Here is a 23,047-nt window from a genome sequence, read left to right on the forward strand (position 1 = left end):
AATAGAGGCTGTGAGGCCACCAAACAAAGGCTTTCAGTGAGAGGTCCTCATCTGCAAGACACTTCATGCAGCACAGCTCAACTCAGGGTAGTTTTGCTACCAGCAAAGAGCAACAGAGATAGAGAGCGGGAAAATGAGTGACATATTGTGCAAATAATTTAACGTTTGGCCATCTATGAAAACACCATTATGCCTTAAAACTTATAAAAAAATACTCCTAATATGAACAGCACCTCTAAAGTGAAATTTCACACAGTGTTTCCCTAATGGTCTAATATTCTACAGCTCAGTAGTCAACCTGTATACGAGTGGTTGAAAAAAGAAAGGCAGAATGTGGAAAAAAAGAAAGAAAGAAAGAAAGTAGACTAGGAGCAAATTTATTTTCTCAAGGTCCTATATTTCCTCATATTTTTTTCAAAACTGAAAAACACCAAATGCTATGTTCCCTTAATAAAACCAGAAGAATAATGTTTATACCTCTGGTGTATTCATGAAAATGCATAATCTGATAGTACAGCACATGTAAATGATATCTGAAATGGTGTTTATGGTCAAGCTGCAATACATACATTGTTGATATACACCATTACAAATATCATTTACTGAAGTACTGAAGTCAGATTATGGATTTTTGTTACTATAACAAAGGACATGTACATTATTTCTTAGAGCAGAGAAAGCATGGAGCTGTTTTAGAGTCAAAGTAAAAGGCACATATGTACATACACACACAAATTCATGTGCGCTGCAGAGGGTTTGGACTTCTAACCCAGGAAAACGTCTCCGTAGAAGCCCACGCCGTCCACCCTCTTGTCCTTGCCCTGGTCAACCAGCTCAGGAAAGTGGGCGCCGACACAGGCATTGACGGCCTCCTTCACCTCAGCCGGCAGAGATCGCATTTTCTCCTCGTGCCCCTTCAGGGCCTCCTGGTTGAGCTGCAGACACACAGGTCAAAGGTCAGTGAGAGGTCACAAGCAAAAGAAAGCTAAGACATTTTTTTTTTCTTCGCCAGGCAACAGTGGGAACAGTGCAAGTTAAAGTAGGGGATAATGGTAATCACAAGGAAAGAACGAGTCTGAACGCAGGTAAGAACTGGTAACGAGCTAATTTTAGGATGGAAGAGCAAATTTAGAAACGTTTTCCCTGTAATGTGACTGTAAGTGCCTGGTGAGGAAAAAACAACACTCAAACTCAGTAGAGATAAACGGGGAGCAAAGATTATCTCCCTTGTTGAAAGTGGACATTCAGCATCACTTGTCCCCTTATGTCATCAACTAAACTGTCGTCAGCGGAAACCATTGTTGAGACACACACACACACACAAAATCTCAATCCATCTGCCGTTTACACGTCAATGTCTAAACTATTCTGTGAATGGCCAACACTTTACTCTCAGTATGAAGTCACTGCCAAGACTTTACCATGTCAAAAGTGCTCTGACATCATTTACAGCGGTGGGAGCTTGGACTGGACTCGGTGAATCACATTGTAGAGTTACGTATAATCAGTGACTTGACGGGGGGCCAGGCAGACAGTGTAGCTGATGGGCAGCTCTGTGTTGGCATGATGTGCGCTGTAGGTGTGTGTCCGAATGTGTGTGTTTGATACAAGGTTATTATAGTTCACTATAATAAAAATAGTTTACTATAATACAAATTAGATTTCAGAAAAATCCTAAAACTAACTGAAATGATATTGTGTACTTAGAGAAGTAACTATAATAAAACTGAAATATACAGAAAATGTGTTTAGTTTTTGTTAATTTGGTCGAATCTGTCAACACAACCAGCTTGAGGAGGCTGAGATTGTATTGCATTGAGTTTGTGAGTTTGTCTGAACTTCTTAAATCTTGCCTCTGACATATACCCCCCATATTATAACAATAAAAATTACTAAAGCTAATAGTGAAACTAATAAAAACTAACATTTTTAAACAATAAAAAAACTCTCTGGAAACTAACTGAAACTAGGCTCAATTGAAAGCAGAAACTGAAAACAAAATAAATATAAAAACTAATGAAAAACACAAAGGTATAATAACTATAATGTGTAGGTGTGTGTACCTGGTTAGCCAAGACTTTGATCTCCTCCAGTGTGGCAGCCTGTTTCTTCATCAGAGCCTCTTGCTGAAGATTGTAATCTGGGGACTAGAACAACAACAACACACAAAAACCCCCACAATTGATTAATGGTGTATCTATATCTATATACAGTGCTTTGAAGCAGATTGCTTGGTGACGTAGAGATAATGGTGTGTGTGTGTGTGTGTGTGTGTGTGTGTGTGTGTGTGTGTGTGTGTGTGTGTGGTCTGTGTATGTATGTATGTGTTGTCTGTGTGGATGTTATAAAGTGGGAGACAAAGAGTGTTTGCATGTCTGGGAGCAGTTCATCTGCTCATGTTTCCCTCTCTCTCTCTCTCTCTCTCTCTCTCTCTCTCTCTCTCTCTCCCTCTCTCTCTGTGAGTGAACTTGTCGAGAGGAGTGGGCCCACGGGATGCAACCTGAGAGAGAGGATCGATACTGTTGGGTCACAACAGGTTGGACTTGTCCAATTCAATTACACAGCCCTTAATGCAGCCAGCCATTCAATACTAAGGCTGTGCTGATTAAACAAGTGATTGTGTTATAAATAGTTGCAGCACTTAATGGGCAAATGCTGATTAAGTGGATCAAAATGAGCTGCAATGCAACCTAATGTGTGGAGGGAGGTGGGAGGACTCGCTGTTATCCAGGCTGGGTTGATGTGAGTGGAGCGGCTGGGCCCATAACCCTGATACAACTGGCCTGAATGTTGATGAGCCGATGCCGCAACAGCAGCCAGCGCACTGAGTCACTGACCACACGTGGCCCGCTCGGCTCCCAAGAAATACTCTTTGAGAAATGGACAAGCCTGGACTATGGTCAGGGTCCACTGCCCTTTACTCAGTGTGTAACAGCGTGTGCATGTGTGTGTGTGTGTGTGTGCAGGAGTGTAATTGCAGACACAAGTGTACATGAACATGCATGTGGATGAAAAGGAAAGGATGGCCGTTCGACGGGGGTCGGCATTTTCTCTCATTTTGTTTGCATCTTTAGAGATGTTCTTTCATCATGTTACCATAGTAACTCTGGCTAATACAGCATGCTAATTAGCCATGTCGAAACTCCCCTATTTCCTTGGATTTCTGTTTTTACTGGACAGATAGAAATTTGGGGTTTCTGCTTCCACCTGACCTGAGGAACATATTTCCCCAGGGGACGTGTGGACGCAAACAAGTCATTGTCAAACGATTTGTCTTTCAGAGGCAGTATGCCGTCACGCTACTGAAGAGACTTGAAATCATTAAACCTGGGTTCTCAAATTGTCATGGAGAACTCAAGAGACCAATGAGAGGACAGCGTGTGTGGACGGCCTTTCTCTGGACCTTTTCGCTCAGTATGGAGGAGAAAGCCTGAGAGTGAGGATATATGTTGATGGGTCAGTGGATATTATGTGTACGCTGCAACATCAATAATTTTTTAATGCCTAAAAATGACTAAACATGTAGAAATATGCACAGTTTCACCAGTACACAACAAGGCAAGGGTCTCACCTGGATCCACATGTACAATACATGTACACAGTTTCAACCCAAGGTTATTAAATACAAACTAAACTAAAAACTAAAACTAGATGTGAAAAAACATTTTAGTTAACTGAAAAGTAAAAATTAGATTTTAGAAAAAACTAAAACGGTAACACTTTACAATAAGAGTACAACAATTAAGGTTAGTTAATGCCGTAATAAACATTAAGTAACAGTTTACTAACCGTTAACTAATATGTCTAAGAATCCATGTACTAATGCTGTTCATGCTAAGGTATTAATTTATATGTTATTTAAGGGTTATTGTAGATATTATTAACATTAGTAAATGATAATCATTAACTAACAGTTAATTAACCATTACGGCATTAACTAACGTTAACTAACGTTAATTGTTGTACTCTTATTGTAAAGTGTTACCACTAAAACTAACTGAAGTGATATTGTATACTTACAAATCTAACTAAAATAAACAGAAATATACTGGAAATGTCTTTCATTTTTATCAGTTTGGTCAATTTTATCAGCACAACAACATGAAGAGGGGTTGGTGCTGATGTTTGTAGAGACTGGGACGTCGACATGACTGGGAGTTGACTGCCCTCACAAAGTGTTAGATTGTAATACCTGTTCTGAACTTCTTAAAAATTTCATCTGAAAAATACCCCCCTTACTATAATAAAAAATAAGTAAAACTAATACTGAAATTATTAAAAAACTAAACTAAACATTTTTAAACAATAAGAAACAACTCTGTAAACTAGAAACTATAGACTGCAATGACAACAAAATTTAAAAACTAAATAAAAATAAAAACTAATGAACAATACAAGACTAACAATACAAGAATAACTCTTGTTGAAACTATATCAGACTTCATATAATATGAATTGTGGATTACTATTTGAACTGATCTCCAGAAATGCTGAGACAATGCTCTGCATCCAACACATTAGAGGAATCTGCCAGCTTGCTGTTCCATACTCACTGCAGCATCGGGCGGAGCGGCTTCGTCCAACATTTCACAGCTCGTTGCCTTTTTAAGCCTGAGAAAATTGTTATAATTTTCAATTAGCGCCCTCATACCAAATGCTGACAAACATTCGTCAAACTGAAATTGACTGAAAGCAGGCAAGGTCATGCCGTGAACTCACTTCGCCTTTTCAGAAGATGAGCGTTTTGTGAGCCCTTTCTTCTTGTTTTCTTTAGTTTCGCTGGCAACAAGATAAACACACATGTTTAAGGGTGCCTGCCTGATTGAAGCTCCTTCTATAAATACCATCTCCCTTAAACATGTGATGCGGTGCTGTGCATCCTGAGTGTCCTTCTCTGTACAGTGGGGGGGGGGGGGGGGGGGGGGGGGGGGGGGGGGGGGGGTTTAAATGCTGTGTTACAGTGTCTGGGTGGACAGGTAGATGACCGAGGCTGTTGCTTCCCTACTGCTGTTTAAACACCTGTTGGATAATGGCTGTCCTTAGATAACCATCTGCCAGCTGGGGACTGTGGATAACACATGCACACACACACATTGACACACACATTCACACCTTTCAGCACCCTCAAACAAATGCAAATGTACGTGCACTCACAAATACACATTAGAAACACCATAAGTCAAGCAAGGACGACAGAGGACCCGCACGCTGAGGTGACTTATTCATTATTTGAAGTATTCTTCCTGCAAAATGTCAGACACTTCACCTCAGACAGCATGCACACGGGCATTCTCACAGCAGAAACTGAAGACACAGATTGGGTAGCCACAGCAAGGTCCCGTACACCATCAGTGTGTACAGCATGTACTAAAAGTGTTGTATGTGTGCTCACACCTCTCCAGGGTCTTCAGTTCGCTGGTGTGCCTCTCTGTGGCCATCTCCAACAGCTTGGCCAGCCGCTGTCACACGGGAAAAGGAAGTGGCACAGACAGAGTGAAAGCATTCGCGTGATCCAAACACAGCTAACAAGTGACTTCAGAGAGGCTTATGGTAAATGCCTCTCATTGACGATGCCTGCTATGTGTGTGATTAGATTTTCTTAACTTCTGCAACCCTGCATCACAAATTCATTACAAATGCATGCATGCTTGGTTTTGAATATTTATGAGAGGGATGTAGATTGAGCAGATACAGAATATGTATATGACATTGTGGTAGAATATGGAAAAACTGTCTTTTCTAACTTTGCAGCAGCTTAAAGGAAAATTTAAATTTAAGGAGGTATAGGTGGCCAATCCAGACAATTCTCTTTAATGTAGACCTGAGTTTTATTTGCATGCACCTTGGCTTTGAGTTCGTGGAAGCGCTTGGCCCGAGACTATAATACAAAACATTAGCTGTCCCTTTGCTCTGCTGCACTTCACACGGTCTATACTCTGTCTAGTTTGTTGGTGACCCTTGGAAAATTACCTGATTGACCTCTCAATCTAATGCAGATTCAGAAGTTCGGCTGAGAGCACAGCAGAGCACCTAGGTGTGATGTCTAATCAATAGAGTCTCTAAAGCCCTGGCTGCTCGCCCGTGATCTGAGACTCACAGCACAAGGAGGTGAAATGAGGCGCTCCATGGGAGATGTGAATGCATCCTGAGCCATGGAAATGAGTCCTAGTTTGGAGGTTGATCAATAAGTGCAATGAAGAGAGCCAAGAGAGCCTGGGTAAGTGGCGAGTGGGGTTTAGATGAGGAGCGTATGAGAGGAGGTTGCAGAGGGACAAGGAGCAGAACGTACTGTATCGTGCCTTTCATGTTCCCATCCAAAAGCGCTAGAATCTATTTTGGGTTTCAAGGTAAAAGAGTAAAATACATCATTGTTGAATAAGATCACGTACATTATGTAAATTTCCAAACATTCTTGGAAAAAAATATTGGAAATGACAGGAAATCGGGGTCAATTGCTCCCTGCCAATTGAATCAAGCACAACAATGCATGCCCTCTCATGCTAAACATGTGAACCTCTTTTTGTGTGGGAGACAGAACGGCTGGTGGAGCCACTCAGTTATCACTTAATCACAGCTGCATTTTTCAAACAGGAATAGAACTTCTTAATGGGTTGATGAGGCCCTTGAGGGAGTGTTAAATGTTGTATTGTAGGTACCTCTGTTGCACACTGCTCCTTCCTCTTCTTCAGCTGGTCACATTGCTCCGTCCACAGAGCCTGCAGCTCGGCCTGCAGCTTTTCCTTCTGCTCCTGCACCCTCTCCAAGTTAGTGGAGCCTGAACCGCTGCTCCCTCCTCTGAGGAACACATCATGCCAAAATATGATAAGACATAACAGGATGTTTGAAAAGGTAATCAAGTCTATCAGGTAATGGAGAATGTGCTACATCAAATGAGGCCCTCCCCTCAGTACTGGGGAGAACATCACTGAGGGATAAAAACTGATTCCTTTCCAGATGAATGTTGTGAACTTCACATGATGTTCAGTCATGCAGTTACTGAAAATAACATAACAATGTTCCCTGGGCTTTGCATTAAGCATCTTTGCTAATGAAAGCTTACTGGACAACTGTGCACAAAAAGCACTGCAACCCTTGAAGCGTGTTCATTTAGCTGTTATTTTCATCCTCTAATATTCTGTTTCGCCTAGAAAAACACATTAGCCAAAGAATATTCTCTGTGCTTCTAAATATAATCTCATTAATGACACTGGCCAAAACAACAACAACTTTATTAGTGGGTCAATATTATGCTGCATAATTCACCACCAATTTGGAAACATAGAGCTTTGCTTGGTGAATGACATAAAAACAAAGTTGGACAAGTGAGTCTTAGTTCACTGAAAATATTGTTTGTACCAAGCTTGCACATGCAGAGCCTCTCCTCCTTCTGCCCCTTTTGTCATGTCAACTTATCTCTCTCAAACCTTCTGGCAAATATCAGCTCTACTCGGATGAAACAGAACAACCACAGAAAGAAGACACAAATCTCTTTACTCTTTTTTATTCACTGAAGCCTTCTTCTTGAGGGCCTTGAAGGACTCAGAGTATTTCTGAATCAGATCTTCTCCTTTCTTCTGACACTTTCTCTCCGCTTCCTTCATCTCTCTCTCCTGACGCTTGACGACCTTCAGATAGTTCTTGTGCTGCGTCAGCTCTTCAGTAGTCACAGTGGTGAGCTCTGTAACATACACACACACACACAGGCTACCTTGGAGCACGGTGGAAAAAAAATCCTACTTTTGTAGAAGTCCTACTTTTGTTAACACTACACATGCATTTATAAGAGATCAAAAACTATTCAACAAAAATATTTTTTACTGGTCTGCATTGTCCTCTAAGAAATTGTTGCCTTAAGCTACAATGATAGAGGGGAATATGTGTCCAGCACAGCACATGAAACGCAGCACTACCTCCACCGGATGTCGGCTGAGATGAGTCATCTGATCCAGCAGGCTCAGGTGATGAACTTGGGTCACTGGGTTGGACAGGAACCACAATCGCTGGACCGGGCGCATCCACAGCAGCACACTCAGTTGTAGTATCTGTGCTGGGGCTGTCCTCTGGGCCAGGCTCAGGGGTTGTACTGGAGTCATCAGCGGGCTCTTCATCGGCTACAGGAGCTGGGGCAGGCTCTGGGACTGGCTCTGATACAGGAGTGGCCTCAGTGTCAGGGGACGGAGTTGCCTCAGGAGGGGATTCAGGAGGGGATTCAGGAGTGGCTGCGTCCTGGTCTGGGTCTTCAGCAGCAGTCTCATCTGAAGTTTGAAGAGCATCTGCAGCGGGAGTGTCTGACGTGTTGTCAGCCTCTGTGCTGGGCTCCTCTGTGCTGGCATCTTGAGGAGACTCGGATGATTGGTCAGCAGGGTCCGGGGAGGTCTTAGGTTCTGGTGGGACTGTTTTGAGAGGCAGAAGAGCGTTCAACACATCAGCGGTCATATCACCTTTTTGTCCTCCACCATCAAAGCCTGGTGAAGGGACTTTCCATTGGATACCATTCTGTGCATTGGGCTCCTATGTATGTCACACACGATTTCTCAGCCCAAGCTGGTTTATTGTGGACCAAACTTGGGGGAAAGATGGGTTTTGACACTGTGGTTCAGCATTTTAAAAATAAACCTGAATGGCTCATCACAGCACCATCACCATGCCAACAAGGCCCTAAACTCCATGATCAATATTTCAGACACTGCTTGGTCAAATTTGATGAATCTTTAGGAAATGATCTCTCTATCCTGATAATGAAATATGCACAAAATGAAACTGACTGGCCCACCACAGCACCAACAAGGCCAAAAAAATCCCCAAGCTTCAAGCAGCATTGTCTCAGGCACAGCACAACACTCATACAAAACATAAAATCAAAAATAAAAAAATACACCCAGGGCACGGCCACTGGTGACTTGTTTGTCTACACCTCTAGAGGTACCTACCACCAGGGCCAAATGTTTTAGGGGCCAATGTCATAAAAAAAAATTCATATGATTCAGGAAAAAAAAGATTCACAAATGAGTTTCACTGAAATGTGTTCCCTCCACAAGCCCCATTACCTGCAGCACTGTCCTTAATTCCAGGTTTGTCAGTGGGGGGTGGGACCACAAGAGGTAGCTCATAGGGGGAGATGTAGTCCGAGGACGACTGTGGGTGCAAACAGAGGACAGGAACATCAGATCCTAGCAAGTATGAGCATCTTCCAGGAAGACAATTAGTGCTGTTATGGACTTATGGGAGAATTGGGGACATTATTGATATGTCATTAGTGGCCACTGCCAAAGTTAAATTGGCTTCATCAGCTTATTTTTACCTCCTGCGTCTTTGAGGTCTTCTCTGTACCCTTTGTTGGGTTGAATAAGGCATCAGTGAAATCTGAGGTAGAATCAAATGCGTCAGTGCATAATGCCGCAGTAAGTCATAATTCAACATTAAATCAAACTGAAATGTGTGTGTGTTTGTGTGCGCATACACACATATGTGTACAATGAGCTGCAATAAACAACATTTTGCTGCAATACACAGGACTAAATTAAATTTGAACCCTGTCCCTGACTGTCACTCTACCAAAACAAATTTAAATGCAGCGGTGCTTTTTGTGAAAACACTAAGTGAAAAGCGGAGTACCTGCGAAGGCAGCAGGGATGTAGTCCTTGACCTCGATGTACACAAAGAGAGCTGGCAGTGTGAGTGGCATGTTGCTCTCACTGCGCAGGCAGATGTGGTGGAAGCCTGCGGGGCATAAAAGCTCTGAGAATTAAAGACAAGGCAGCAGTTCTTCTGACTCACAAGCCAGCTCAACAATCTGGGTCACTGAATATCCCAAGTTGACTTGGGGATGTTTGAAATGTGTGTAGGATAGATAAAGCACGCTGCCCCCCCTCACTTCCACTGACCTGATTGAATAGCATCAACAGGGAGGATTCTGTGTCCCAGGAATTTACCGTTTTCTTCATGGACTACAATTCTCAGAGAGGCCATGTCTGGAAGCAGGATCTATCCATCATAACAATAACAGCATTATGACACCTAAGCCCTTCCTATTCACAAGTGTCCTTGAACTTAAATAATGGCCAAAACTTTAGAGTTTACATTTTGTCTGCGACTGCTTTCAATTATGTACACACAAACACTAGGGGTATAAATCTTGGGCTTACAATTGATTCAGTTCAAGTCAAGATTCACCACTGAGTAATTTGATTTTATTTGACTCAATGATTTAATTTGGCTTTTAGCCACAGTTTCTTATCCATTAAATAAGCGTGCAATAATTATGCATTTTCCTCTGAAATATGAAAAAAAGACAACAAGTGTGGCTGAACTGATTCAAGGCATTTTATACTGATTCAGGCCAAGATCTGAATGACTCAACAGACTGATTCTGTTCAATCAGCAGAATTTATAACCAATGCAATCAATGAATTGTTACATCACCATTAAACACACACACACACAGGTACTCAAACAAATTCCCACATACATACATATGTGCACATTTGAATGCATTTATCTGGTACATGTATTCACACACACACACACACACACACACACACACACACACACACACACACACACACACACACACACACACACACACACACACACACACACACACTTTCACAGAACCACAGAACCACACACAGACACCTTCTCAAAAACAAAGGGCTCCTCATTCCACACTGGGTTGATGGCATTGGGTGTGGTCGACCACTTGGTGCGGTATTTCTTCTTGGGGTCTCCTGGCAGCCCGATCACCTCCACCTCAACCCCTGTTTTCACACTCTTGTCAGTCAAAAACTGGCCTGAATAGATCTGGTGGGACAGGGGAACAGGGATATTGTGCTATGGGTATAAATAGAGTTCAATTTTGCACTAGGGCGGAGTCTATCTAATACCAGGAAACAGGCACAGCAGGAGGACTGTGCTATTACGGACAGTGTATTCTTACAGTAAATTGGAAGGACAACCTCATTCTGACAAACATGGGCTATACACAGAGATGTGGAAATCCACATGTACAGTATATGTAATCACATACAGAGGCCATTTTACATTAAAACCAAGAGAGAAAACAGCTTTTGGCTATACGTGATGCTTGTTGTCCAATTACCCTATAATGTAACACAATGAATCATGGAGTTTATTTTAGGAAATATGAATATTTACCAGTATGTAGCAAGAGTGATATTTTCTCATTTTGTATTTTGACCAGATATTGCATGGGCAGCCTTATGCCAAACAATACACCACTGGTTTAAATGAGAGCAGCAGAATGTCATATAGTCAAATGACAGGACAGTGAACCTGCCTTTATAGTCAGTGTGTTCGCCACAATGGTGTCAATCCTATCACAGAAAGGGTCAAACTTCTTGTCGCCTCGCCGTAGCACGTCATGCTTGAGCAGGTAGCCGGACCGCCCATTGAATTCAAACAGGGCCATGTTCAGCTGCATGGGGAAATCTGAAAATAGACACAGCCCATTCATGCCCCCTCTTCTCATTACAAAGAGGAGCCGTGAACATTATGCATGCAAAGCACAACAGGGCCCCGTGCAGCTCAAAACGGCGCAACACTGACCTGCTGTGGTGGAAAACAGAACCTCAAGTGTAAAAATTAAGACACCAACACAAATCTGTCAGACTCACTAAGAACTGTTCATGAAATGGCAACTCTGACAGCTCACATTTTCTCATACAATGCAACAAAATTAGGACTGTATTGTTATGAATGTATATATTGATGATGTTTATCAGAGGTTATCAGTGTCCCTCTCTACCCATAGTCTGGTAGTTGAGCGCCACCATCTGGCAGCCCACGTTCCAGAAAGGCTGTGGGTTGTAATTGGACGAGTCCATCCTGGTTCCTTTGGGGTAGATCCTGCTCATCTGCCTCTTGTTGTACCTGGAGGACACTGGTTAGGAAGCATGGCTTTATAGCTCTATATACATGAGTCTGCCTGCTCAAAGCAATACAGTTTGGACTAATTTACTGCTTTTTTCCCCCAGCCTATCTGGACAGAGGTCACCACATTTTTGTAGGTTAACAGCATAAGCCATAGCCTTAAAGGATACTCAACAAACTCCACAGCAGTCTTGGATATCATGGCCTCCCCTTTGGTCTCCACAAAAGATGAGATGACATAACTCTTGTTTTTCTCTGAAAACAAAGGATGGGAAATGTGATAATTATATAACTCAAGTGATTTTCATTAGGTTGTGTTGTTTGTTTTTACATGAGATCAGTATTTGGTTTGAGTGTAATACTGTCTTTAACAGTATGTAAGATTTTTAATTTATAACATTCATTAGAATGAAGGACCATGTGCATAACCACTGACTTACATATTTTAGTTTATCAGTTTTACAGTTGAATTTGTTTGTAATATTAAGAGGCACAGACGTACTTCTAGCATTGTCAAAAGAGATGAATTTGTTGGGCTGGATGTAGTTGACCAGGGAAGACATTGCCTCATATGCCATGACTTCTTGTCCAGCTGTGCCCTACGGGGGATCGACAGGTTGTTAGTGATGTCTCAATTGTTTTGGCTGAACACAGACGACGTAGAGCAGCAATATCGTCATCAGTATCGTCATCGTCTACCTCATCTGAGGTCTTCATCTTCTCCTCGTCCTGTTGCTCCGTGTCTTCTTGTTCCTCATTGTCCTCCACACCTGCGTCCCCCTCTGATTGACCGTATAAACCATATAAATAAATACTTCATGAGTGTAAATCACAACATAGTCAATAACACCTCAAAATAATCACACCAGCCTGAGAAGTGGTTGGTTACAGTACAGTGTGACTTGGCTTCAGGCCGTTCCTGTTCACCTTGGCTCTCCTGTGCAGTGGGTGCTGGGTTAGTGGGGTCCTGCACGGTGCTGTTTGGGTCCTGTACGGGGGCGGGGGTGGGGGTGGCTGCGGCTGTAGTCTGGTCACTGGTTGCTGCGGTGCTTTTCTTTGCCTGGCTTGGTTTCTCATGGCTGCTCTTCTTGTTCTTTAATAGGATCTTGCCCATAAGTTCAGACGGGCTGGGGATCTGCTGGCCTGCTTTAAGCTGAACGTTGGAGACAAATTGGAGATGAAACAAACTTGGGGGCAAACAGCGACAAAACAAGACAAGGACTGGGCAAAACACACTAACGCTGTTTGCACAAATTTGTGCATGCACTCTCGCTGCCTCACAAACACATACAAACATCCATGCACATGCACAAAAACAAACACACACAGTTCAGAAGAGGTGAACTGAAGTTGGCTGTACACATAAATCAGTTGGATGGGTATGGGAGCCCAGAAGGGTCAATTCCAGCAGGACTAAGGAGCAGGACAGGGTGCTAAGCCTGGGTTTTGTCATATTTTTCCTTGCAGCTAATAAGACTAGACTTAAGAATCCAGCTAAGTCACACAGTCAGACACAATAACACCTTATTGTTTAATTTCTCAGAAAATTAATTCTGGTTCACATAATGCTTATAGTGATAATATTATTTAATATATGCCTTTATAAAAACATGATGTAATCGTTTTTGACTGCGAATTGCATTGTAACATTACTCACAGGGTATTTCTCCAGTGGCTCTGTTAACAAGGCATCACCAAATATGGTTTTGCAGTAGTTGGCCATCTTCTCCTGTTGCTTCACCCTGGAACGAGGCACAATAACCCCTGCTAGTGTTACTGACAGAGTAAAAGATTCAGTCATACCCTGGATATGTTCCATCAATAATCCATTTGCGATAATGGCATTAGAGCATTATTACATTTGTGATAATGACATTACACTGCATGAGTTCATGGAAAAACCCTTACGAGTCAACGTGGTTCTCAAAGGACAGGATTACAGGGAACTGCGAGGTCTTGAAAGCACTCTCAGCGATGGCCTCAATCACATCCTGTCCCGTGTGACAAACAGACATGCTTTTTATTTTTTATGTATTTATCCACCCCTATTCTAACTACATTTAAAAATCCTATCTTAGAGGAGCGCCTGTCAAGAAAGCATCATCAAGACAAATGAAAACGCTGCGGAGCACCACATAAATCAACACACATAAAACTACAATCAAAAGACAGACAGAGGCAATCTCTCCTAAAAAATGAAGGGAGACAACATGACAAGCAGTGCAGCAGTCGCCTCTGTGCAGAGGACCTAGAGTCAGATCCAAACTTATCACATCTAGAAACTGACAATAAACTGAACTGAGGTGTTTTGTCTCGGCCGCAGGGAGTGTGGCGGTCCGCCTGCCCTTAAATGGAAGTGTTGAGGCAGAGAGGATGACGAAGGTACATGCCTGTGTGTGTGTGTGCATGTGTGTACAGTTAAGCCTGGATACCCTTTTGCCCTTTGTAAGTAATGTGCTCATTCATAAATGGCTCAGTGAATGTTCAGGCTTATTATGATATGCATGATATATCATGTTCAGTCACCATGGACAGCAACTGGCACGTGTACATAGGAATCTGTCACACTGAGGCAAAACACACGGCACTACGGCTTGGAGCACAGTCATTTCCTACAACAGGACAACACGTAACAGCAGGATATATTCATGCTCACGGCTGAATCCTGCAAAATGAATGATATATACAGTATCCAGTAAGATTTGGTTAGTATATTCCCTTTGGGGATAATAAAGACAACCATTACTACACTATTGTGTTATCAGAGCCCAGTGAAGCAGTGACCAAAACAGCACATCAGCACCTTGAAGAGGATCTCAGTTGTCATGGTGAAGCCATGGGTAATGATGGGCTCTTCATCTGGGGGTTTGCCCTTCCAGCAGTCCAGCTCCAGACACCGGCAGCCAGACAGCAGACACTGGCGGTACATCTCTGGAGACGACACGCCGGAGAACTGACCAGCTGGAGGACATGAAACACAAAGGTGGCAGAAGTGCCCCGGAATAACCCCAAATTACTGAACATGTCATACTCGCAAATATACCAAATTAAGTATTGCTCAGTATCTTATGGGGATCAAGAGAACTTAGGAACTGAAACTGACATATGTGACAAGGACTGGGTGCTATATTGATATCATGATATGAGATATTGTCTTGGATGTTGCATATTATAATATTGTGGATTAACAGTTGCCTTTTCCAGGTTTTAAAGGCTGCATTACAGTAAAGGGATGTATTTTAACTTATTAGCTTGGTCATCTGTGGAGGTTTTTTTTTTTATGTAATCAAACAGAATAGGTTTGCAATCAAAAAATAAATGTGAGAGCAAAACTATTGACTGTTAAAGTTTTGTTTGCAAATCCTGGAGTTTTGTTTGCCATTGAATCTTGCTAGGCTGAAACACAAAAGACATGTTTCTATTAGTCAGTATTGATTAGAAAAAGCAGCTTGACAACATCCACAGATATAATGTATATCAAAAACCTCTCGTGTGAACATATTTTATTAAACCACAGATACTTCTCTCTATAATATCAGCACTATATTGATATCACCGTATTAATTAAGGATTGCTGACTATCAAGTTGCACCAGTGCCTGCTCAACTTATTTGACAAAGAAACTTGAAATTTGTCAAAGAAACACAGATGTGACAGCAGAGATCAGGTAATATGAAAATGTAATGTACAGTATTTCATGAGGTTTTTCATTGTGCCATTATCATCATCATCATCATCATCATCATCATCATCATCGGTCTCCTCTCTGACCTGTCAGGTATGTGTTGTGGGATGACTTGATGAAGTAGTGGGGTATGGGCTGGGTCATGTCCTGACACTTGGCCAGTCTGTCCTGGATGATAACTGATGTCTCTGCTCCCATCAGGTAGTACAGGAGACCTTCTGGAGAAATCTGACCTGCAGATTAGATGGCCGAGACACGCAAATACAAACAAAGCCATTACAGTGTAGTACGATCAATCAGCCCTGCATGCCAGTCTTCCTGTATTCAAACATGTAATCAATGCCTCTCACCTTTGTTGGCATTAGCGGATAAGGGCTCATATTTGTCTATCAGAGCCTTGATCTGGTCTTGCCGCAGACGAGGAAACAGCTCCTCGTTGAGCCGTGAGTCCCTCTGTTTCTCATTGAGGAACTTGGCAAAGTTGTCCTTGGTCATGTAGGGTTTGGTGGAGCTGCACAGTGAGCCGTGACAATCGCATCAGCACCGTACATAATTCTGCCATTGCCTATCATCACGGCCCACTACCTGCTACCTGAGCCCGTGCCAGGTACTGCAGCTAATGCATAAACTGAAGGCCCTGACTGACCAAGCATGAGGCAGGCATAATGAAATTTGCACCAGGTACCTCTGGCCTTGTACCTCCAAATTGGTACATGTGAAGCAGCGCGTACCCTGCTTTATAGCTATTAAATAAAACATTTGCTAAGCTTTTGAGAGCAGTTTAGAGATCAGGGTTAAACATTTGCAAAATATAGATTGTTTTAGCCTCCTTGGGTGCCAGATGGATTTTGCTGAGTGATGGACTTTGCTGTAAATAATAAATGAAGGCAACTCAATTTTGTTTGATTGACAACTAGTCTGATACTCCAAATTGGAGTCCTGGTGCAATTAAAAAGTGAGAATACTAATACTGATAATCTGAATGCAAATTGATGAACAAATTCTAATATGAATTTTATATGTGAAAATGATTTAAGTGTGTCTTTGACAAGCTATGATGAAAAGAGGATTATTCAGCCACATCAGAAGATGAGGAGTGAAATGCAGTAGAGGAAGACTCACTAAGAAGTGAAGATCTCGTAGATCTCAGGCCGAGGGCAGAGATTTGTCAGGAAGGCCTTGAAGGCAGTTTCAGTGAACACGTCAGGCTTCATGGTGTCATGCTGGCATGTAAACACAACATCAGCATCATCTCTGAACAGTAATTAGTGATGTCTTAGTGCGTATCATGATTAGAAAAAAATCATCTCCTGTTTATGACAGCAAAAGCATAAACAGAAACTGTGGGCCTTATCCCATTTATGCAGGACGAGCGGTGCATTACAGTGCAATATCTGTGTGGGGGGCTCATTTATTCATTGAGATAACACTCAAGAATCACAACGCACACCAGAGCATCAAGGGAGGAGGTGAGAGAAACACAGTAAACAACCTTGAAAGACAGATACTTTTATGTTAGTGCTGTGCAGAGAGACAGACTACCAAAAGGTCTAACCTTTCCTTTAGGGAGGCGTGCTGATGCCAGGGCACTTTCCACCCGCTTCTTATCAGCTGGAAACATCTTATAAATACTGAGAACATGAACACAGAGAAAACATTGAGAGGGGGAAAAAAGATCAAACACTGAAAAATGCGTGCTACACAACATTTTCAGACGTTTGTGAACTACGTTTTGACAGGGATCTTGCCATCCTTGTTGGTCTGAAGAGAGATGCGCACGTATCTACGATTGAACAGACAAATCAAACAGAGGATTAACATTGCATGTTGTGTCAAAACATTGTTTTAGGTATTATTTCATCAACATGTAGGCACATTTTTGGAGACAGGGAAATGGTATCGTGCTCATTCAACAATAATAAAAGCTAGAAACCGTGCTCACTTACATTTTATCTAGGAAGATTTGTCTGCATGCATTGTTTCTTGCAGGATTGTAGACAATTGCAAGAATGTCATTCGCCCAGTTCTAGAGTGAATTTAATTGCAAACACATACAGGAACATTACACCGAATGTCAAGTTGATGTACTTCTAACATCTTCCACACATACAACAAAAGCCTTTCTATGAAAATCCAACCACTAGAGGGCACTGATGCAATCAGTGCCTCAGGAAATGAGAGTAAAGCATGTTGCCTTTGAACAAAACCCAACACTGATTTCATTAAATCCGGATATTGGAGTCATAAAGTCCAATAAAGACTAAAGGGACAGAGGGTGCCTTGTTGGGGGAAGCAAAGGCTCATTGTATAACGTATAATGGCCTGCAGCTGTGTTTGAGCAATGAAAGGGGATGAGTGAGAGAAAAGATGAATAGTAAACAGATAAAAAGAGAGATATAGTGTCAATAACAGATGAAAGAGAGCAAACAGTGGTTTATTACCTGTGTCACTTTCTCCTTGGAGGCAAAGAAGTTGTGATAAGTCAAATTAACCGTATCTAAACCTGAGACAATGGTCAGGGTTTTAGCCAGGTGGTTGCTGTCTGGAAAATCCAGGTTGAACACATTGCGGACCTTAGGGTGCTGGGAAAGGGGAAAAAAAAAAAGGACCTCAAAATATGGTGCAAATTTATGATTACAAAGTGATTTCTCATTTAACTAATTAAGTTGTTTCACCTTCCTCCTCTGTGTGTTTACACCAGCAGAAATCCTATCAGACTGGACACCTGGGCGCAAAAGCTTTTCCCACACAAGCAAATTTGCTGACCACGGCATGCAAATAAATGCTAAATACACAAAACAAAGACACACATATATACATACAAGAACCAAGAGCAGAAGAATGATTCAGACACTACCTCCCCACAGTGTGTCTGCTACACTACAAGCCATCAGTCGAGGCTATCACTAATGGTAAAAGCATAGAGCTAAACCCGTCACCAAAACTGGTTTCCCAAAGGTCCTCAGGGGGCCGAGGAAGAGGATGTGCTGAGTCCCAACAGCACCCCAACCAGGCTGGAACAGATTTCACCCTGTGAACCCTGAGTGGGGAGTGAAAACAGCTGCATTCAGCAACTCTCTGTGGAGGCTAGTGATGGGTGGGAGCGAGAAGCGGAAGAGAGCTTAAACTGTCAAACTTAATCAGCTCTGGACCACGAGAGCTGCTCAGAGAAAAGGAAAAAAGAAGAAGAAAACAGATAGACACACATGTACTGCAAAGAAATCAGATCATGATTCAGTGTGTTGCATGCTGCTGTGTGCCTGTGTTTGTTTGTGTGTACATGTTGCTATGTGCATGTGTCCGCGTGTGTGTGTGTATGTGTGTGTGTGTGTGTTCTTGTGTTGGGGGAGTGTCCTGGGTTAATGTGTCCACTGCCTTGTTTGTAATGCAAATACACCACTCCTGCTAATGGGTAATCTCTGGGCTGTACACCCAGAGATTTTTTTGATGATGAGGGAGGCAACAGACACACCCTTTGCCTCGGACCAGAGAGCAGAGAAAGGGTTACTACGTTACATAATAATACTCACTTTAGGAAGTTTTGCATATTTTCCTGTTCTGGTATCTCTGATGGTAGCAACATCCAGGAACGTTGTCTCCTAGAAACAAGAAACAGAAGAATCATCTCCAATACTGAATTCAACATGTAGGCGCCAACCCAAATATGGATTGCAATACAAGTCATCTTTTGGCAGGATGAAAAAAAAAACAAAAAACGATGGGACTTTTGCTTGTTGGTGTGGGGAATATTTGATGGCAAAGTTTTTAAAAAATCAAGAGGGAAAGTGCTGTGGTATACTGTATTTAAAATCTCTATGACCACTTTGTAGTCTGTGCTCAAACCCATGCACGCCAGAGGTGAGTGAGCACACACAAAGAGGATGCACACTGGTTTTTCAGACACATGTTGGAGAAGCAGAAGGTTCCTCAATGAGCGAGGGAGGGGGAGAGAGAGAGAGAGAGAGAGAGAGAGAACAGACAAGACAGATAGCCTTCACAAACGAGTATGAATCACAGGGAGAATTCAGCTGCACAGCACGGCAGGATGGTGAACCCACATCAGCACCGATCAATAATCTCCACAGGCTGCTGGGTGCAATGCAGCTCTCACTTATCCCACACCTTGGCTAGATCCTATTCACATGTGTGCACATCACACACACGGTGGATGTGGGCCACTGAATCATCAAAACATGCCTGTCCCTGGAGCTAATCATTGTTTTAATCCCATTTGCTGTGTAGCCTGTTGCATCTTTTAGGGGAAAAAAATACCTTTCATGTCTAGATTTGGGAGCAATGCTGTTTGTTAATGTAATATATTGTTATTTCTTAAATTTGATCACCTTGCTTTGGTTGGTCCAGTAGAGGTAGTAGCCTTTAGAGTCCATCTTCATGATGACAGGAACAGTTTTTGTTGAATCCTAGTTTTAGGTGAGAGATTTGCAAAGTACATTTTTCTGAGATAACTTATAGATAATTAATTATAGATGATTTATTATAGCACATTATTATTATCATTACCTTTATTTAATCTCAAAAACCATTGAGGTCTGGCCCTCATTTACAATTATGTCAAATAAAATGACATAAACAAAATATACAAAGAAATTAAAAAAAAAAAAAGTCCAAAAACAAAATTATCAAAAAAAAAAAAAAAAAAAAATGCATAGGTACATACATAGGTGCATAGATACAAGCTAAAGGAGAACAATCAGTCAAAGACAAGTAGGCTATATAAATACAGTTAATTAAATAAAAGATACAAAGACAGTTCAATTAAAACAGGTGCAAACAGAGGCTGAATGATTTGAGATCCTGGATTTAAACTGACCAAGAGTTTCTAAAGAAAGAGCTTTTTAAGGCATTCCAGGTAGTCGGAGCATAGAAACTAAAACCAGATCTTCAGTGCAAACTTGAGGAACTTGTAGAGAAAGTCGGTCATTAGACTGAGTTTGATGCTCCAAAGAATCAAGTCAGCATAAATCTGATGTAAGATGGCAGCTTCCCAATAAGGACCTAATATTTTAAACAAATACATGTGTCTATCCCATCTCACAGACAGAAAAGACCACCCAGCTCTCTGGTAAAAGATGCTATAAACCTCACCAGTGATAACCCTGAGAGCCAAGAGATAGACTGCATCCAGGGGTTTAAGAGCAGAGACAGAGGCGTACCAATGAATCACATCACCATAGTCCATAACAGAGAGAAAAACACCTTCAACAATCCTTTTCCTACAAATATAGGAAAATTTGATCTACTTCAATACAGAAAACTGAGTTTTTGTTGTAATTTCTTGACAAGATTTTGTTTTATGTTTTTGTAATGGAGCTACTTCTTGCTGTTGTTCAATTATATGATATATAAATTTCTCTGGTTGTACAGGTTGTGTGTACTAATGCCTATGTGTGACAAAATCATTCTAAACTAACAAACTAACTAACTAAATAAATAATACAGTCCAGCCGCTCAACATCAGTGATATTAGTTTATCACTCATTGAATTTTTAACAAGGTAAAGGTGGAATTTTACTGCCACATAACATTATATTCCCATTTTGTCTGCCAAACAACGCAAAACTGTTCACTCTCCCTTTTTCCACCAGTATATTTGCCATCAACTAACTTTTCAGAATCAGTGGCTCTGATTTGTTAAAGGAAGCAAGCATTTTCCAGCAGTGCTCACTCACCTCTGACCATTTGATGAACCTGTCTCCTTTGACCAGGTAGTCTTTGACCACTGGAGGCTCCAGAGTGTACCTTTTCTTCATTTTTTCTCCTTTTAAAGTGCTCTTTTATTCCAGCGTAATCTAATATAATTTTACTCTCTACGTGTACAGCATGGCCGTAACCATCAAGCTGCTTACTCTTCTATCCCTGGCCGAAGGATGCACTAATCTGGATCTTCAGCTGATAACCTTGGACTGTTCTGAGGACGCACCCCAAGAAATATGCATTGCAAATGATTTTGACAGCATAAATACGTAACATGACTACAGGTGACTGTGCCGCTGAGTGGAGTCAGGGCTCAAGATTGAGGCAGTAAAAGGAAACCCACAAACTCAGTTTTGGCATTGATTTCATGACATGATTCTCACAGCTGCTTTTCAAAATCATAGAGACTGTGACAGAGATTGTGTTATCATTTGCTTTTGCCAAAAAACAAAACAAAACAAAAAAACTAAAAATGAAAGCTAAAGGATGTTTTGCAGCCCTGGGACAGACTGTTCATCTCAGTAAAAGTGCAAAAATTTCTTCATGTGTGGACATGGTTTTAACATTGTTATTTTCTTTACAGGTGTTGTTACAGAATCCAAATGAATGGCTGCACTGGGAAGCTTCATATTTCTTCACTTTACCAGCAAATCAAATCATTTGGCCTGCATTCACTAAATTTATAATGCTGATGTCTATTATTTGGCTAAACGATGCTGCAGCCACCTTTCCAGGATCAAATTATAGTCTCATGTAGTACAAGGGGGGTGGGGGTGGGGTTATTGACAGCTCATGGTGCAGAATGGTAGTTTCAACTGAAGTCTCCCTGTTGTTTGGATGTCATGCAAATAAATCTTGAGACTCTGCAATATCATATGCAAATGTACAGCCAAGCAGGGACAAGTGAAGCGACACCAGACAAATTACAGCAGACTTAAACAAATATATGTGTCTATCCCATCTCACAGACAGAAAAGACCACCCAGCTCTCTGGTAAAAGATGCTATAAACCTCACCAGTAACAACCCTGAAAGCCGAGAGATAGACAGCATCCAGGGGTTTAAGAGCAGAGACAGAGGCGTAACTATGAATCACATCACCATAGTCCATAACAGAGAGAAAAACACCTTCAACAATCCTTTTCCTACAAATCATAGGAAAATTTGATCTAGTTCAATACAGAAAACCGAGTTTTTGTTGTAATTTCTTGACAAGATTTTGTTTTATGCTGTTGTAATGGAGCTACTTCTTGCTGTTGTTCAATTATATGATATATAAATTTTACTGGTTGTACAGTTTGTGTGTACTAATGCCTATGAATGACAAAATCATTCTAAACTAACAAACTAACTAACTAAATAAATAATACAGTCCAGCCACTCAACATCAGTGATATTAGTTTATCACTCATTGAATTTTTACAAGGTAAAGGTGGAATTTTACTGCCACATAACATTATATTCACATTTTGTCTGGCAAACAACGCAAAACTGTTCACTTTCCCTTCAGTAATTTCAATTTTTTTTCCACCAGTATATTTGCCTTCAACTAACTTTTCAGAATCAGTGGCTCTGATTTGTTAAAGGAAGCAAGCATTTTCCAGCAGTGCTCACTCACCTCTGACCATTTGGTGAACCTGTCTCCTTTGACCAGGTAGTCTTTGACCACTGGAGGCTCCAGAGTGTACCTTTTCTTCATTTTTTTCTCCTTTTAAAGTGCTCTTTTATTCCAGCGTAATCTAATACAATTTTACTCTCT

At 41.5% G+C, this 23,047-nt stretch overlaps 1 protein-coding gene across 1 annotated transcript; it reads right to left on the reverse strand.

Moving 5' to 3' along the window:
* Window positions 1-638: 638 nt before the first annotated feature.
* plcb2 (phospholipase C, beta 2) lies at window positions 639-22,987 on the reverse strand. The gene is made up of 32 exons (XM_030044913.1): window positions 22,907-22,987; window positions 19,918-19,995; window positions 19,105-19,173; window positions 18,016-18,156; window positions 17,521-17,600; window positions 17,304-17,357; window positions 17,130-17,205; window positions 16,697-16,797; window positions 15,925-16,085; window positions 15,661-15,807; window positions 14,693-14,850; window positions 13,798-13,880; window positions 13,547-13,631; window positions 12,817-13,042; window positions 12,589-12,671; window positions 12,392-12,488; window positions 12,060-12,144; window positions 11,765-11,889; window positions 11,297-11,448; window positions 10,636-10,800; window positions 9,885-9,984; window positions 9,616-9,720; window positions 9,302-9,363; window positions 9,048-9,135; window positions 7,911-8,393; window positions 7,495-7,678; window positions 6,657-6,795; window positions 5,395-5,459; window positions 4,720-4,779; window positions 4,554-4,611; window positions 2,064-2,147; window positions 639-935 (listed from the first exon to the last, which is right to left on the reverse strand). The coding sequence occupies exons 1-32, from the start codon at window positions 22,985-22,987 to the stop codon at window positions 765-767; spliced, it is 3,846 nt and encodes a 1,281-aa protein (XP_029900773.1). The 3' UTR covers window positions 639-764.
* Between the last annotated feature and the right edge of the window lie 60 nt (window positions 22,988-23,047).

Source organism: Myripristis murdjan, chromosome 22, assembly GCF_902150065.1.
Source record: "Myripristis murdjan chromosome 22, fMyrMur1.1, whole genome shotgun sequence".
NCBI lineage: Eukaryota > Metazoa > Chordata > Actinopteri > Holocentriformes > Holocentridae > Myripristis > Myripristis murdjan.